Source organism: Callithrix jacchus, chromosome 15 (assembly GCF_049354715.1).
Source record: "Callithrix jacchus isolate 240 chromosome 15, calJac240_pri, whole genome shotgun sequence".
Taxonomy (NCBI): domain Eukaryota; kingdom Metazoa; phylum Chordata; class Mammalia; order Primates; family Cebidae; genus Callithrix; species Callithrix jacchus.
Genome location: NC_133516.1, coordinates 103,334,841 through 103,351,096, shown reverse-complemented (window position 1 = coordinate 103,351,096; position 16,256 = coordinate 103,334,841). Strand labels below are relative to the sequence as shown.

Below are 16,256 nucleotides of genomic sequence, written 5' to 3'. Positions count from 1 at the left end.
TTTACATGGGCTTATACTTTAGATATTACACGTGGAAGAATCTTAGGGTTGCAGTCTTAGAAATCACATATGAAAGGGTTTCAGGTTTAGAGTTTTCGGAATCACACGTTTAAAGGTTTCTGGTTTGATTTCGTTTTAAGTAAAAACAGTGTCTTCCAGAGAGTTTCCCCAAGACCAAGCCTGCCACCACCTTCAGGAAGGTGAGCCAGGAGGCGCCAGTCGGTCAGCCTTTTCTTCGATTGAAATGCAGAGTGGCCGTCAAAGGGGACTTTGATCCCAGGTGCCTGGGTCTCCTTCCTCAGCAGAATAGGGAAGTCTTAACTAAACAATTTGACTCCTGGTTCTGTAAGAAATCTTAAATAAACCATTTCTTTTCCCACGTCAAAATGCCCCAAAAGAATGTCTTTCTGCATAAATAGTTCTCCTAATTCCCTTTCCTCATTTCCCATTGTCAGAAAGTGACTGAGCTAGGATTTTCCCATCTAGGCCTTTGAAACTGAAGGACTATCTTAGAATCACTCTTATTATTCACTCTTATCCTCAAAGTCTCTGACATGCCTTGTCAGCTGAGGCCAGTCCAGAGTGTGAAAGCCGCGTAAGAACTGGGAAGCCGTGACACGCTCTAAACATGCAGATATACTGCTCCTTGTTGACACACTGGAGGGATGTGGGCCAGGTTTCCAAGTCAAGCTTGTCTTTCAACAGGTACTTATTAAATAGGACAACACGTCGATAAGGTCCATGCCCTGCTTGAACTTACATCCCAGCTTTGTCACTTCCTATGGGGATTTCCTTGAGCCTGGTGTTCTCATCTACCACAAAGAGGAAATCGTATTTATTCCACAGAATTTTGACATGAAGAAATTAGAAATTGTATCTAAAGCATTTAACAGAGTTCCTGGATTGTTAGGAAGGTCTCAACAAATACTGATTGTAATTTTACTTACAGTTTTGAAGATCAGAGACCTATGAGCAATGCCAACGGATGGGAAAGTCAATGTAAAAATCTCAACCCAAATGTTCTCCGATTTCACTCTCATCTGCTTACAAGTATCTAGGCTTTTATTTCCAATTCAACACGTACACTTTCTGACATGTGTTAGAAATAGTTTCTTACATGTGTTGGGCACTGGGGCAAACACTGAGAAGAATAAAGGATTTGTTATATGGGCTTGTGTGTGTGTGTGTGTGTGTATGTGTGTGTGTGTATGTGTGTGTGTGTATGTGTGTCTATGTGTGTGTGTATGTGTGTGTGTATGTGTGTGTGTATGTGTGTGTATGTGTGTGTGTATGAGTGTGTATGTGTGTGTATGTATGTGTGTGTGTGTGTGTGTGTGTGTGTGTTGCTCTACTCATTTATGGAGAAGAGATATATTATTTATAGTCCAGACGCAGTTTCACAGCAGTAAATCTGTATGTTATAAATATCATAGAGATATTTTACATGCTACTTTACACAAGTGATTGATCGCCAACTCACCCACAGCTCAGCTTTTCCATCTAGTGGCCTGAGTAAAACAGAAGCTTTAAGCTTTCCCTAAATTACAATGGACAGATTGATTTCCAGCTCACCCTACCGTGATTCTCTGGACTCAAAGACTGCTTTCGGCAACACTGGAACTAATTAAGCCACCCTGTCTACGTTGCCTCTCCCTCACAATGCTGACACATTCTGGTCCCCTGTTACTAGCCTCTAGGTAGTGCCAAAGGTGCTGAGGCCTCTGAGGAGGGGACACTTTTAGGTTAGATTGATTGTTTTTCTTTTTTTCTGAAGGTAATAGGGAAGAGAAAGGTTAGTATATCAACATTCCTTCAGACTCTCACACATAACATACCTGTTTTTTCACACACAAAATGGTAGACCACTGCTTGCCATCCCAGATTTTCCATACATAAGGAAGAATACATATGTATTTCCATACATAACTTGGAACACATACTCTATTATTTATTGCAATTATCCAGCCTTGGAGGGGGAATGGTTTTGAAAGAGGAGAACGGGAGAAACAGACTAGGGTAGCTCTAGGTTTCTTAGATCTACATGCAGTGAAATTCTAATTTTTAATATAACCTTTGTTTAAGAATGTTCTTTTTTATTTCAAGGCTTCATTTAATTTGCTGATGGGAGAGTTTTCCTGAATTTCAAATATTGCAAAATAAGAAAATCTGCTACCATAACATCCTTTCTAGAGTCAATTATCTGAGGGGTTAATGAAAAAATTAATGGAGCTACTGCTTTTGGGGAAATAGAAATAAAAGCAAAATCTCCTGCTGTTTCATAAAACGTCTCCACAAAAATAAAAGAGAAAAAAAAACACTTTTATTTCTGAATGAATATTCTTTTTTATTTTTATTTTTGAGACGGAGTTTCGCTCTTGTTACCCAGGCTGGAGTGCAATGGCGCGATCTCGGCTCACCGCAACCTCCGCCTCCTGGGTTCAGGCAATTCTCCTGCCTCAGCCTCCTGAGTAGCTGGGATTACAGGCACACGCCACCATGCCCAGCTAATTTTTTGTATTTTTAGTAGAGACGGGGTTTCACCATGTTGACCAGGATGGTCTCGATCTCTTGACCGCGTGATCCACCCGCCTCGGCCTCCCAAAGTGCTGGGATTACAGGCGTGAGCCACCGCGCCCCGCCCTGAGAGAACATAATCAATCCCAAAGATCATTTCAAAGAACAACGACAGCAAAGGTTAGGCGGGAGTAGCGTTTGACAGAGCCTATTTGACATTTTATCTCAGAGCTGCAAACTAGATTGTACAAGTCATCAGCATCGGAGAGCTTCAAGGCTGTGACCTTCTCGTAGGTGAATCTTCTAGCCAGTTTCCTTTCCTTTGCCAGAGGTAACAAAACATGAAAGCCTAAAATGTGTGAGAAATTCAGATATTAAGTATAAGCAGGCTCTCTTTCCAGGGCTGATTTCTACCCTGCAGGGGATAGGGAGTCTTGGGTGTGTTTGATTCTCACATTTGTGTTTTTTTTTAAGAAAAGTGAATGGTCAATAATGGCTTATCTTTGGTAATACAATCATTTGATACTCTTTTTACAAAAGTATTCTGTGTTCCAGAATACAGTTCCTAGGCAGGGATGGTCTGCCTTTCTTCCATTTCTGATAAGATGTCCTGGAAATCACTCACAGAGCCAAAGGAAGTCTGGAGAGTAGCTATAAGGAAAAGAACGATGTGGGTGAATCTGGGGTTTCACAGCTAGGTCCACAGTTTCCCTAAAATGTTTCTTCTAAGCCCACTCCCCGTCCTTCTCCTGCGTGTTTTAGATGTGACCTTCATATCACTCAAGGACAAGCAATGAAATATTCTGCACTTTGTTTTATTTCTTTCGAGGAACTTCACAAGCGCAGTCTGTATCTGCTTTTCTTACCACTGAACCCACAGTGCCCGGAACATAGTAGGCACTCAACACATACTCGTTAAAGGAATAAACAAACAGACGAGTGAGCAAACTAAGAACAGCCATCAAATACAAGGATAATACAAAAAATCCATGATTCCTGCCCACACATTCCTTTCTTTTAACCTTTTTTTCAATTGAGATTCATTTATGTAGAGTGAAATATGCCCTTATTAGTATACAGTTCTTATGAATTATGAGAAATGCACAGTCATGTGGCCACCAACGCAATCAAGATAAAGAACAACAAAAAATTCTCTCCTGTCTTTTGAAAGTCAACACCTCCCCCACTTTTTGCTCCTGGCAACACTGATATGTTTTCTGTTCCTATGGTTTCACCTAATCCTGACTGTCACAGAAGGTGGGCTTTACTCTGGTCTCTTTCTTTTTTTTTTTTTTTTTTTTTTTTGAGACGGAGTTTCGCTCTTGTTACCCAGGCTGGAGTGCAATGGCGCGATCTCGGCTCACCGCAACCTCCGCCCCCTGGGTTCAGGCAATTCTCCTGCCTCAGCCTCCTGAGTAGCTGGGATTACAGGCACGCGTCACCATGCCCAGCTAATTTTTTGTAATTTTAAGTAGAGACGGGGTTTCACCATGTTGACCAGGTTGGTCTCGATCTGCCGACCTCGTGATCCACCCGCCTCGGCCTCCCAAAGTGCTGGGATTACAGGCTTGAGCCACCGCGCCCGGCCTTACTCTGGTCTCTTTCACTCAGCATAGTGCATTTGAGACTGATACAAGTTCTTACGTGTATTAATAGTCCACTTTTTTTCAGTGATGGGCAGGCAGGACTCAATGAAGATCAGTTGGGCTCTTTCCATGGTTTTTTGGCTATTATGGGTAAAGCACATAGAAAAATCTGTATACACATTCTTAGAGGACATAAGTTTCACTTGGCTAAATGCCTCGGAGTGGAATTGCTAGGTTGTACTGTAAGTCTATGTTCAATTTCATAAGAAATTGCCATCCTTCTGAGATGTGAGTTCCCTTGACCCCTTCCTGGGACTTGCAACAGGGATGTGGCCTGCGTACTTAGCCACCACTTTGCTCAAACTCCTTGTGGGAGTGGGAGCACACAGGCCAGTAGGTGCCAGGGCTGGGGTGAGCGCTCTTGGGCTCCACCCCAATGGCAGTGCCTAGGGATGTGTTACAATTATTGCTCTTTTAGCAGTTGCCATCCATGGACAGGTAGGTGTTAACCCACTCAGTGGAAAGTCACGGTGACAGGCTTTTACACGCTGTCCTCTTGGTACCCAGGTTCTTGTTCAGTGTCCAGGAAAAGTCAGGTTGCATGAACTGTTTGAAAGGTAATGAACACGGAGGATTTTATTAAAATGGTGGAAGTGGCTCTCAGCGGAAGGGGAGCAGGAAAGGGGATCACCTTGCAGAAAGAGGGTGATCTTTCCCTCCTCACTGTCTCTGGCCAGGCTCCTCTCCAAAATCATGCCATTCTGAAGTTTAACCACATGTCTGACGCTCAGTTGCTTCTTCTCCTCTCCATGTTCATCCAATTGTCTCTCTGCCACCTGAGGTCTGGGGTTTATATGGGCACAAGATAGGGTGCTATACAGGCTAAAAAGTAATATTTAGGCAGGAAAACAGGGATAACTATTCTCATTTAGGGCTTCGGTCTCAAGGCTTGAGGGTGGGACCTTTGCCAGGGAGCCACCCTCTTCTGCCCAATATTTCCCTGCCTTGTGTCCTTATCACTTCTTTCCAAAAAGGCTGTCATTTTGCATTCTCATCAGCAATGCGTGAGACTTCCAGTTGCTCTGTATACCTTGTCAGGACTTGATACTGTCAGGGTTTTACGGCCATTGTAGTAACTGTGTGAAAGTGTTCCATTGTGGATTTACATTTCCCTAATGACTAGGATGTTTAGCATCTTTTGATATTCATCTGCATAATTCCTTTGGTGAAATGTCTGTTCAAATGTTTTGACCATTTTGTTATCAGATGTTTCTTTTCAGATTTGAGAGTTGTTGATGCCATATTTTCTATAGGTCTGTGGCTTGACTTTTTGTTTTAACCTCCTGACTTTTCTAAGAAGACAACATGATTTAATAAATGTAAATATCTGCAGTGGAAAAACTCCCATGGCCCATCTGTAATTTCAGACCTGAAATTCCCCGGAAGTTTGAAGCTCTCATTGACGGGTAGTTGCTGGTTGTGGCCCACAGCCAGGTTCGTTCAGGCGCTGACGTGTTAGGACATTCTGCACATGTGTGCCTCTAACACTCCTCCCCCGGCCTCTTCCTCCCCTCTGCAGAGACACCCTTCTCCTTTCTGCTGTGTCTGCACGGGTGGCCAGAGCCACACAGCCCTTTCTATAAGTCAGGAGTTGCCCTATCAGAGCACAAGGCAAGAAGGAAGTGATAAAGGGACAGAGGGGAAGGCCCCGAGAGGACTGAGAGAATGGGAAACTGTCTGCTGAGAGAAAACAGGTAAGTCTAGACTCCCTACGGGAGAGCAGAGGAGATGGGACAGGCCAATGCAGCAAGGAAGAGAAAAAGAAAGTTAGTAGACAGCTAGCACACTAAGTCGGGGTAGAAAGTATTTGGGTAAGGAAACTGCCAAGCCTTCGGTGCCTGTTCTGTGCCAGATGCCGCGTTAAGTTTCTCATAGGTTTTGCCCTCTCCCAAGAATCATAGTGAGAAGTTGGTGGAGAATAGCTGAAAGGTAGAAAGACTTTACCAAGGACGGTTTGTATAATAGGTTACCATCTAAGAAATAAAACAGCTTTCTGAAGGCCTGGGAAGGAGATGCTCTCCTGAGCTCTTAATGTTCCATAAGGAGGTCAAAATCACCACCACCTTTCAGCCACTATTTTAAGTGTGAAATAAGTAGCAAGCTTTCTGCCACCTTGAGACTTCCTTTGCTGTGCACTCCCTGCAAGCAGGTAAACTGAGGTCATCTAAATTAAATAGAGAACTTAGACTTACGTTTCTGGACCTCAGCTTCTTTAAGTAGAAATAATAATATAGCATCTACCTTAGAAGGTTCTGGTGTGTATGGTGCTAGCATAGTGCCTGACACAAAGTAGGGCTCAAAATTAGAAGATATTTTCTGTTTTCTTTGTTTGACCATCATCTTCCTTAATATCAAACCAACCATTGTAAAAAAAATAGCTAGTGCCACCAAAGACAAGGTAATCTCTAGGATATAAAAGGGAGCAGTCTGGAGAGTAAGCCAGCCAGTGGGGGGTTTGCACAGGGTTATGTTTGGAAGCCCAGGTCTCAGTTCATGCCACTGCAGAGGGGGACACAGGCAGAAGTTGGCAGCCCACTTTTGACTACCTGCCTAAGAGAGGGTTGGTGGCCTATGGAATATCTCAGTTCCCTTCCCAAGAATCATGTCATCTGAGACTTCTCTACCCTGGGACCTCACAGTCCCTTGTCAATCTTCTACTCTAGCATTGTTCTAACAATTATACAAATTGCTACTTTTATTACTACATATGAGCTGCTCAAATGCAGTGATTATTTCTTATTTATTTTTGAATTCCTGGTTCCTGGAATTGTTTCTGGCACATCACAGGCACTTAATAAGTGGTAGATCATTGACTAGAAACATAATGAAATTATTGTCCTGAAAAAGTAAATAAAATACAGAAATGATGTCAGTTGGAAAGCGCTGGTTGAAGTCACACGTGGAATTTGTTCTTTAGAACTTGAGTGTAGGGGTAAAAATTATTACCTTACTATGTGTTCGTGATAACAAAATTGGAAAATACAGAAATTCTTTTTTTTTTTTTTTGAGACGTGGTTTCGCTCTTGTTACCCAGGCTGGAGTGCAATGACGCGATCTCGGCTCACCGCAACCTCCGCCTCCTGGGTTCAGGCAATTCTCCTGCCTCAGCCTCCTGAGTAGCTGGGATTACAGGCACGCACCACCATGCCCAGCTAAATTTTGTATTTTTAGTAGAGACGGGCTTTCACCATGTTGACCAGGATGGACTCGATCTCTTGACCTCGTGATTCACCAGCCTCGGCCTCCCAAAGTGCTGTGATTACAGGCTTGAGCCACCGCGCCCGGCCTGTGTTTATTATATTTTAAAGAAAATTGAATTTTAAATCTACAAAGCTTTATTGGTTTCTGCCATTGTATTTATGCTTAAAATTCTTTGCTCATCCTAAGATGAGACAAATTCACCCATGTAAGTTTTGATTTTATTATCTTACATTTGGCAATATATATTCAATATATGGTGTCAGATATAAGTTTTTTTCAAAGTAGTTGATCAGTTTGCCCAACATCTTTATTTCTATGAAGATTTAAAAAGTCTCCCTTGAACCAAGTGCAATGGCATGCACCCGCAGTCCCAGCTACTCAGGAGGCTGAGACAGGAGGACTGCTTGAACCCAGGAGTTTGAGGCCAGCCTGAGCCACAAAATGAGACCCAGTCTTAAAGATATATTAATTAAAATAATTAAATAAAATGTTTCCCTTAACATATTCAAAAGTCTTACGTATACTGGTATCTAATTTTCAATGTCACCCTAACACCCAGTTATCATCCAATCAGCGCACCGCCCCCCATCATGTCTCTCCAGACCAAATAAGCTAAGAAGCTGGGGAAATTTTCCACAGGATAGAATGACACTCATTACTTCATGAGAGGAGCTCAGTCTCAGAGGAAGCGACCTGCCAGCTGCAAACCCAGCTTTTCCCCCTTAGTGGTTGTGGGTTCTCAGACCTGTTGCCTAGCATTTTGGGTCTCACTTCCCTCATCGGTATAAAAAAATAAAATGATAATGTGTACCATATGGATTTATTCTGGGATTAAATGAAATCTAACACATAAAATGACTGGCATATAGTAAGTAATGTTTAAGTGTTAGTTTCTTTAAACCTCAAACCCCCAAACCCCAACAGATGGAAAGATGGGTATGCAGAAATCTATGCCAAACAGTGAGCCAGTTTATTTTCTTTATTCAATCCTGGTCTCCACCTTCTATCCGTTGTTCTCTGCCTCCATGCTTTCTGTGAAATGTGCTGCGGTCTACACAAGACAAAGCCCGTACCCTTCCCCAGTACCGGTCTACACAAGACAAAGCCAGCACCCTTCCCCAGTACCGGACTACACAAGACAAAGCCTGTACCCTTCCCCAGTACCGGACTACACAAGACAAAGCCAGCACCCTTATCCAGTACCGGACTACACAAGACAAAGCCTGTACCCTTCCCCAGTACCGGTCTACACAAGACAAAGCCCGTACCCTTCCCCAGTACCGGTCTACACAAGACAAAGCCAGCACCCTTCCTCAGTACCGGACCACACAAGACAAAGCCAGCACCCTTATCCAGTACCGGACTACACAAGACAAAGCCCGTACCCTTCCCCAGTACTTGCATTCAGCTCAAGGAACTGCACCGAAGAGATCGTGATAGCTGAGGACCGAAGAGATCGTGATAGCTGAGGACCGAAGAAGAGATCGTGATAGCTGAGGACCGAAGAGATTGTGATAAGGATCCCCGAATATTTGAAAACAGACTTAGGATCACTTGTTCATGGCGGCTGGAGGACATCAGTGGGCTGTTGCTGTGGCCATGGGGAGCATGTCAGCACAAAGGTAGCCTGTGGCATGTGCTTGAGGAAGGAGGATTAACATGTGTGAGGGCAACCGGGCAATTTCAGAGTTACACACAATTAGCAGAAAAGAGGAAATTTGCAAAAATTATGAAAAGAAGCGGCAGGCCTGGTTAGGAAATACTTAGCCTGTTTCTGATATGTTCAATTTCAGGTGGCAACAGAACACTCAAGAGGTGCCTTGGAATCTGAGAATGCAAAGCCCCAAACAGAGAACATCCAGCTGAGGGCAAAGTCAGCCAGACTCCTCCCGGCCTTTCCCAGGGAGAATGAAGAGTGTTCAGTCCTGAACTTCACATCCCAGGGAGAGAGGGCCCGGTTCAGACCAGCATCAGTTGCAATAGCAGCAAATGTGAAGACAGGACAAAAAAAAAAAAAAAAAACGTTTGAAAAACGTTAAGAAGATGTGCTACTTTGCTGGAAGCTAATGTAACTCCTAGCAACAGGAACTAAGACCCTGTTAGTCCCTGTTACGCCCCGTTATAAAATAAGGGGTCTCGTTCCCTGTTGTCCTTTTCTGTGTCTATCTCAGGTACCTCCACCCTGCTCAACCTCCACCCTAGCTATTTCAACCTCCACCCTAGCTATTTCAACCTCCACCCTAGCTATTTCAACCTCCACCCTAGCTATTTCAACCTCCACCCTAGCTATTTTTTAAGCTAGGTTAAGCATCTATTTCTGAGGTGACACCTCCCCCATGTTACGATAAGTTTTAGAAAGTTAGGGGAGAGACCATTGTGGATAATTTTTAGAAAGTTAGGGGGAGACCATTGTGGATAATTTTCAGAAAGTTAGGGGAGAGACCATTGTGGATAATTTTTAGAAAGTTAGGGGGGAGACCATTGTGGGTAATTTTTAGAAAGTTAGGGGAGAGACCATTGTGGATAATTTTTAGAAAGTTAGGGGGGAGACCATTGTGGGTAATTTTTAGAAAGTTAGGGGGGAGACCATTGTGGGTAATTTTTAGAAAGTTAGGGGAGAGAGACCATTGTGGGTAATTTTTAGAAAGTTAGGGGAGGGAGACCATTGTGGGTAATTTTTAGAAAGTTAGGGGGGAGACCATTGTGGGTAATTTTTAGAAAGTTAGGGGGGAGACCATTGTGGGTAATTTTTAGAAAGTTAGGGGATGGAGACCATTGTGATCGCCTTGCTGTTGCTAAACAAAGACCACCTCATTAATTCTTTTTGAACAGAACTTTCAAATGCCCAGCCCTAAAGACTTCTCTCTAAGGAAAGGAATAATTAAAGTGTGGAACTGTAAGTTTGGCCAAGAGAAAGACAAAATAGACCCAGAGTCAGGCAAGCAAGAGTTTCATTAACCTGCTGCGCTGCTTTCTAACAATCAGAGTAGGCAGCTCCGAGCTTACGAGACAGGAGCTCCTAAGGAGTTTGTGGTGTTATATGGGGGTGCGAGGGAGTTTCAGGACTGAGGCAATCTACCTGCTGGTAACAAGCACAGAGATAGTTTGTTAACTTGTAACAGAACTATAATACATCACCCTGTGACTTTTGTGGTGGCAGGTTTTTTTTAAAAAAAAGAGAAACCAGGATTTTTTACAGATATGTGTCAAACAGAAATTTATAAGTATGGATAACTAACATATGTCTTCCCTGCCCTCCCTCAAGCTGCCAGGAAGTCCAGAATCAGGCTTTGCTTCATTGTAGGGTGTTTGGCAGTCTTGCTGTGGCGCCTAGGTGGGGGTTCAGGAATGCAGCTGCTGCAGAGCACGGGGGTGGGGTGGGGAGGGGGGAGCAGTCAGCCTGCCCCAGGGGGTTTTCAGAGGCAGCTTGTCTCTAACAGGAACCAATGTTCCAGGGTCCAAGAATCCCAAGGGGTGACAAGGTCAGTTGTTCTGTGGCCTGTAAAGTTACTGTGCTTTTCACACAGTTTCAGGAGGAGGTTTTGAAAGAGGAGCAGTTAAAAACGCAAACACTGTTGATATTTTTTAACACCAACGCCCGTGTTAGGGGCTGCAGACCCAGAGATTCCACCCAACAGGGTGCATTTTTTCAGGGCAAGTTGAGAATTATATATTTTGGGGGGTATCATGGGGCACATGTTAAAGCATACAGTTCAGATGATAAGTCAGAAGGGCCATGGCATTATAACAAGGGAGAGATTGGGTAGACCGGAGAGCCAGCGAAGGCTTTGTGAAAGAGACAGATACCTCACGTTGCTGCCATGTAGCCCAAGGTCATAGAGGTTTGTCTGGTTTACTTCATGGAGGCTGTCTGGACCCGCTCCACACCAAAACAACCACGTTGAAATCCAAGTATAAATGGCAGAAAAGTCGGGTAGAATAACAGCCAGTTTACAAATACTTTTTGCTCATATTTAACCTCATCTTATTCTTATAACTCCACGGGTAAGCAGTATATTATATATATATATATATCCTCTTTTATAGGTTTAAAAACTCGGCCGGCCGCGGTGGCTCACGCCTATAATCCCAGCGCTTTGGGAGGCCGAGGCGTGTTGATCACAAGGTCAAGAGATCGACACCATCCTGGTCGAAATGGTGAAACCCCAACTCTACTAAAAATACAAAAAATTAGCTGGGCATGGTGGCGCGTGCCTGTGATCCCAGCTACTCGGGAGACTGAGGCAGGAGAATTGCCTGAACCCAGGAGGCGGAGGTTGTGGTGAGCCGAGATCGCGCCATTGCACTCCAGCCTGGGTAACAAGAGCAAAACTCCGTCTCAAAAAAATAAAAAAATAATAAAAAAAATAAAATAAAAAATAAAAGCTGAGGCCTCAGGAGTTCAGAGACTATCTCTCCAAATCATCCCCCTCTTCTCATCTCACTCATTTTCCTCAGCGGACCTGATTTCTTAGCTTTGGTGTGATTCCATAGTTTTCTTATGATGTTTCCTTAGCAATAAAGCAGAGATGGAAGCAAATGGCTTGGAGCACATTGAGGGTAACCTAGAGACGAGGAAGAGCTGTAGCTGTGCCTCTGGAATCCAAAGGCTTTGATGATGACACATAGATCTTAGAGGCTGTCAGAATGCTCAGTCAAGCAGGCGGCCACAGCCAAGGTCATGATGCAGTCAGCCTCTCCTCCACTGCTCCTCCTGATGCCGTGGGAAGGCTCACTGGGGGCCATTTTTGGATGGTGTTTTCCAAAGGTTTTGACATACTGTAACTGATACATGTACAACTTTATAAAGGGCTTTCACATTCCACCATGTAGGTAGTTGACTATGCCTCAGATTGAGAAAGATGTACAGAATGATACTTACACATTAACCTAGATAGATGTCTGACTGCAGGGAGATTCTAAGCCTTTGTGCTATGAGAGAGAGAAGTCCTGTTATTTAACTATATCATTGAACTCAAGGTGGTTGACTTGCTGATCTCCTTCATCAGGGTTGCTCTGTCATCGGCTATTCATTCTGTATCCATATCTTCATCAAATATTTATTGAAGCCAGGTGCGGTGGCTCACGCCTGTAATCGTAGCACTTTGGGAAGCCGAGGCGGGTGGATCACGAGGTCAAGAAATCGAGACCATCCTGGTCAACATGGTGAAACCCCGTCTCTACTAAAAATACAAGAAATTAGCTGGCCATGGTGGCACGTGCCTGTAATCCCAGCTACTCGGGAGGCTGCGAGGAGGTTGTGGTGAGCCGAGATCACGCCATTGCCTCCAGCTTGGGTAACAAGAACGAAACTCCGTCTCAAAAAAAAAAAAAAAAAAAAAAAAAATATATATATATATATATATATATATATATATATATAAAACTCACTTAATGTGTGCCAGACATCACTGACAACACATACCATGTTGAACAAAGTCAATATGGTCCCAGCTTCGTGAAGCTCACATTCTAGTGTAGAATATAGACAAGTGAGCAAATGACTGCGATATACTGTAAATTGGAGAAACTCAGAGTACAGTAAAATGCTGTATAGATATTACCTAACCCATGCCTGAAAAAAGTGATTTCTAACATTTCCACATTTGTATCTTGATTTCCTGGAGATAAAGCTTATGTGTTCTTTATTACAAGGGAACCAAGTCAATTGCCAGAACTGAGGGTGAGAGAACGTTTTCCCTTTGCTGGGAACACGGCAGAAAGCTCTTTTCCCGATCAGGAATTTGATAGAACCATCTTCATCCGAGGAGGACAAAGGCACCACCGAGAAAGCTGTGTCCAAGTTACCTGCGATGAAACAGGCTTGCGGAGAGTAAAGGTTTCCCACAGAAACCGCAACATGAAAGGAGTCACCTTAACAAAGTTGCAGAAATCAATCTTACGATTCGCCGTCTCTCTTGGGTATTTTAGATGCTGGGATCACCACAGCGCTGAAGGGCGTTTCTGCCTTCCATGGTGAGTGGACAGTTGTTTTTAGGAGTTATTTCCCTAAGTGTGGTTTCAGCGTGGTATTTTCTGTAAGTTACTTGTGAACTCCCTGCTGTCTGTGGCCACAGCGGAATCCTGTCACTAGCCCAGATGAAATCACCTGAGAGTCAATCAGGGAAGCAATCCTTCCAATTTGACGAGAAACAGGAACAACAGGCTCATGGGTGGTAGGCTCTCCTCAAACAGGAAAGCCTCAGAAGCAAAGATGAAACTAGCTACTAACATAGAAAAAAGACGCCTGTTTTTCACGCTGCAAATCTGAGTCAGCATGTCCCAAAGCACCCATTTCTATCCCTTGCACATAGAATGTATAGTCGGGGTGATCATATAATTTATCATCCAAACTAAGATACATTTGAGAGTGAAAGGGATGTTAGAAATAGTTAAAGCTTGCTAAGTGATTGACAATGACCTTAACCAGGCTGAGGCAAACCAGGGCATATGGTCACCTACCCAGCAGATGTCCCCGTCTACTGAAATGATGGTGGTTTTCCATTATATTTATATTGCACTTTTTTCAGGGGGTCTTTAATACACTGTCGTCTTATGGGAAGAGTGTGTTTGTTTGTTTGTTTTGGAGATCACAGATTAGAATTGAGATTGAAAATAACCCTGGATCCTTCATGCACATGATATAAAAGAAATCAGTACTTTGTTAGAAAAAAAAAGTTTCCAGAAATGTAATCTATGATAACATCATATTTCCCCATCTATAAATCAATTCCCTATCAGATTTAGAAAAGAGAGGGGCAGGCGGGGTGCGGGGGGAGGAGAGAAAGAGAGAGAGACAGAGAGAGAGAGAGAGAGAGAGAGAGAGAGAGAGAGAGAGAGAGAGAGAGAGAGGCACAAAGGAATATATTTCTAGTTGGCCTCATCTTTTACTTTTTTCTTTTTTAATTAACTCACGTGTGCTGAAGGAGGTATTTAAAAAGGCATATAACTTTAACAAAGAGTTAAAATAAGTTTTTAGAAACTCCTTTGAGAGTTTCTGAATATTAAAACAATTTGCTTTGCTTTTACAGGAAAAAAATACACACTTTTGAAAAGAGGCAAGATTCCCAAAACGAAAGTAAGTTGTTGATTTCCTATCATTTTCACTTCTGATAAGACTTACCTTTCCAAACTGCTTCTTCTCCATGCTCCCAAAGACCCTTGGGCATATTTCAATTATAACATCTACACATTTTGCTGCAATGTATCCAATGGCTTGTGTTTTTTTCCTCACTAGATGGAATTGGCTCATTAATCTCCATATTCCTCGGTTAGTGCCTGAGGCCTGGAGGATAAAGGCAGTAACTGGGGGCAGGGATACAAAGGATGGAGGAGAAAGGCACTTACAGAAAAGTGCGAGGAAGCCACCCTGGGACAGGGAAGGGGTGGGGCCTCCTGGCCAAGTTAAGGCTTTTCATCTCTGTCTTGAGAGCTCTAGGAGATACTGGCTTGCCCAAGGAGCGAGTATGATTAGATTTGGGTTAAAGATATCACCTAGGTTGCTATGCAGAGAACAAATTGCAGCAGGGGGTGGCAAGAGCAGATACCAGATCACTTAGGAGGCTGGTGCAACAGTCTCTGGTGATAGAAAAGCATTAAAGTTAAGGAGAGAGAACGATTCTAGAAGGAGACTGTGGTGAATTGTATCATACCTAAAAATAAAAACAAGAAAGTGTAAGCCTGACGACAGGCCATTGTGTTTCTGAAGAAGAAAAATGGAGTTTTGACTTTGCCTCCCTTAGTTTAAAGAGGAGAACCTAGTTCATCTACATAGAATCTTAAAAGCTAGCACTGCAGATATGTACGTGAATAATACAGACCTCCCACCCTAGCCACTTCACTCTGGGAACGGTGGATCCCAGGGAACCTCAATTTCCATCAGAACAAAGCATGATAGAAATAAGAGCAGATGCTTAAACTCTATGCTGAAGTTGCTTCTCTTATAATGATAATCGGGGAAGTTTTAGATGGCCATGGGAGCTTATGGGGATGTGGAAATCCAGGATGAGAGGACCAAGACAATGTCACTCCGTGTGCTATATGGTAGCCTCCTCTGTAGACTTTCACACGAGGGCACATGTTTGCTTATGGAGCTGGTGTCTTTGCAAGAGAATAGCAAGGGTGTCAGTTTGCCTTTTTGCTGAATGGCCGGAGCCATTTGCTTATAACTAGGCTTTGAAAAGTTGCCCAGTTTGTTATCTGCCAGCGGGTATAGGAACAGGAATGTTTAGCTTAAGAGTTTCCTGTTCTGCAGAACTCCTCAGACACCAGCCTTCACGCCACCAGCATCCCATCACCTACAGTAGAAACAATGGCCCTTGCTTCAGAGTATGGATCTCTCACACTCCCTGGTCTGCATCCTGTGCTAGCTTGTGAGCCCCTTGAGGACAGGGACTGTTTCTGATTCTTCTTTGCCTCCCCCGTGCCTGAGGCAGAGGCACTGAATTTGTGTAAGGAATGAAAATACATTTTGTTTAAGGAAGGAGTGGGGCTAGGGAAGGAGGGAAAGAGCTGGAGGGAGAAACTGATTTCCTACCCAAAGACTAACCAAATGTGTCTCCCTCCTCTCGCCTCTCAGACTAGGCACAGCTCCCTGGCTGTGACTTGTTTACCTGCACTGTCACTCCCCAGGGATGTGCTTTAGATCAGAATAGCCTGAGAAGAGCTATCTCAGATGTTTCTTGTGCTGTAGATCAGAATAGCCTGAGAAGAGCTATCCCAGATGTTTCTTTTAGTTATTTATATTCTAGTCTCCCCTGCTCCTCTCAAATCTCCCCATAACCTGAAATTCATTGAGTGTATTTTCTTTCTCCAGATAAAGGAATGTCATCTACTCCCAGCCAGGTAATAAGAACATCTCTAAGCTAAGCTATTTTTTGAGATGATGATAGAAGT

General features: G+C 43.5%; 1 protein-coding gene across 10 annotated transcripts in view; it reads left to right on the top strand.

Annotated features, from left to right (window-relative positions):
* The window catches only part of GCSAM (germinal center associated signaling and motility), a 44,850-nt gene that overhangs the window by 23,638 nt on the left and 4,956 nt on the right, over positions 1-16,256 (top strand). For 4 of the 10 annotated variants that reach the window (XM_078352338.1, XM_054246150.2, XM_078352337.1 and 1 more), the window contains 4 exons: positions 5,680-5,854; positions 13,017-13,337; positions 14,393-14,439; positions 16,177-16,205. In XM_078352338.1, the coding sequence (XP_078208464.1) occupies positions 5,826-5,854; positions 13,017-13,337; positions 14,393-14,439; positions 16,177-16,205 (426 nt within the window). In that variant the 5' untranslated portion in view covers positions 5,680-5,825. Of the gene's footprint in view, positions 1-5,679; positions 5,855-9,154; positions 10,507-13,016; positions 13,338-14,392; positions 14,440-16,176; positions 16,206-16,256 lie in introns of those variants that run through there. The other 6 variants (XM_035274470.3, XM_078352340.1, XM_078352339.1 and 3 more) reach the window with 3 other exon arrangements.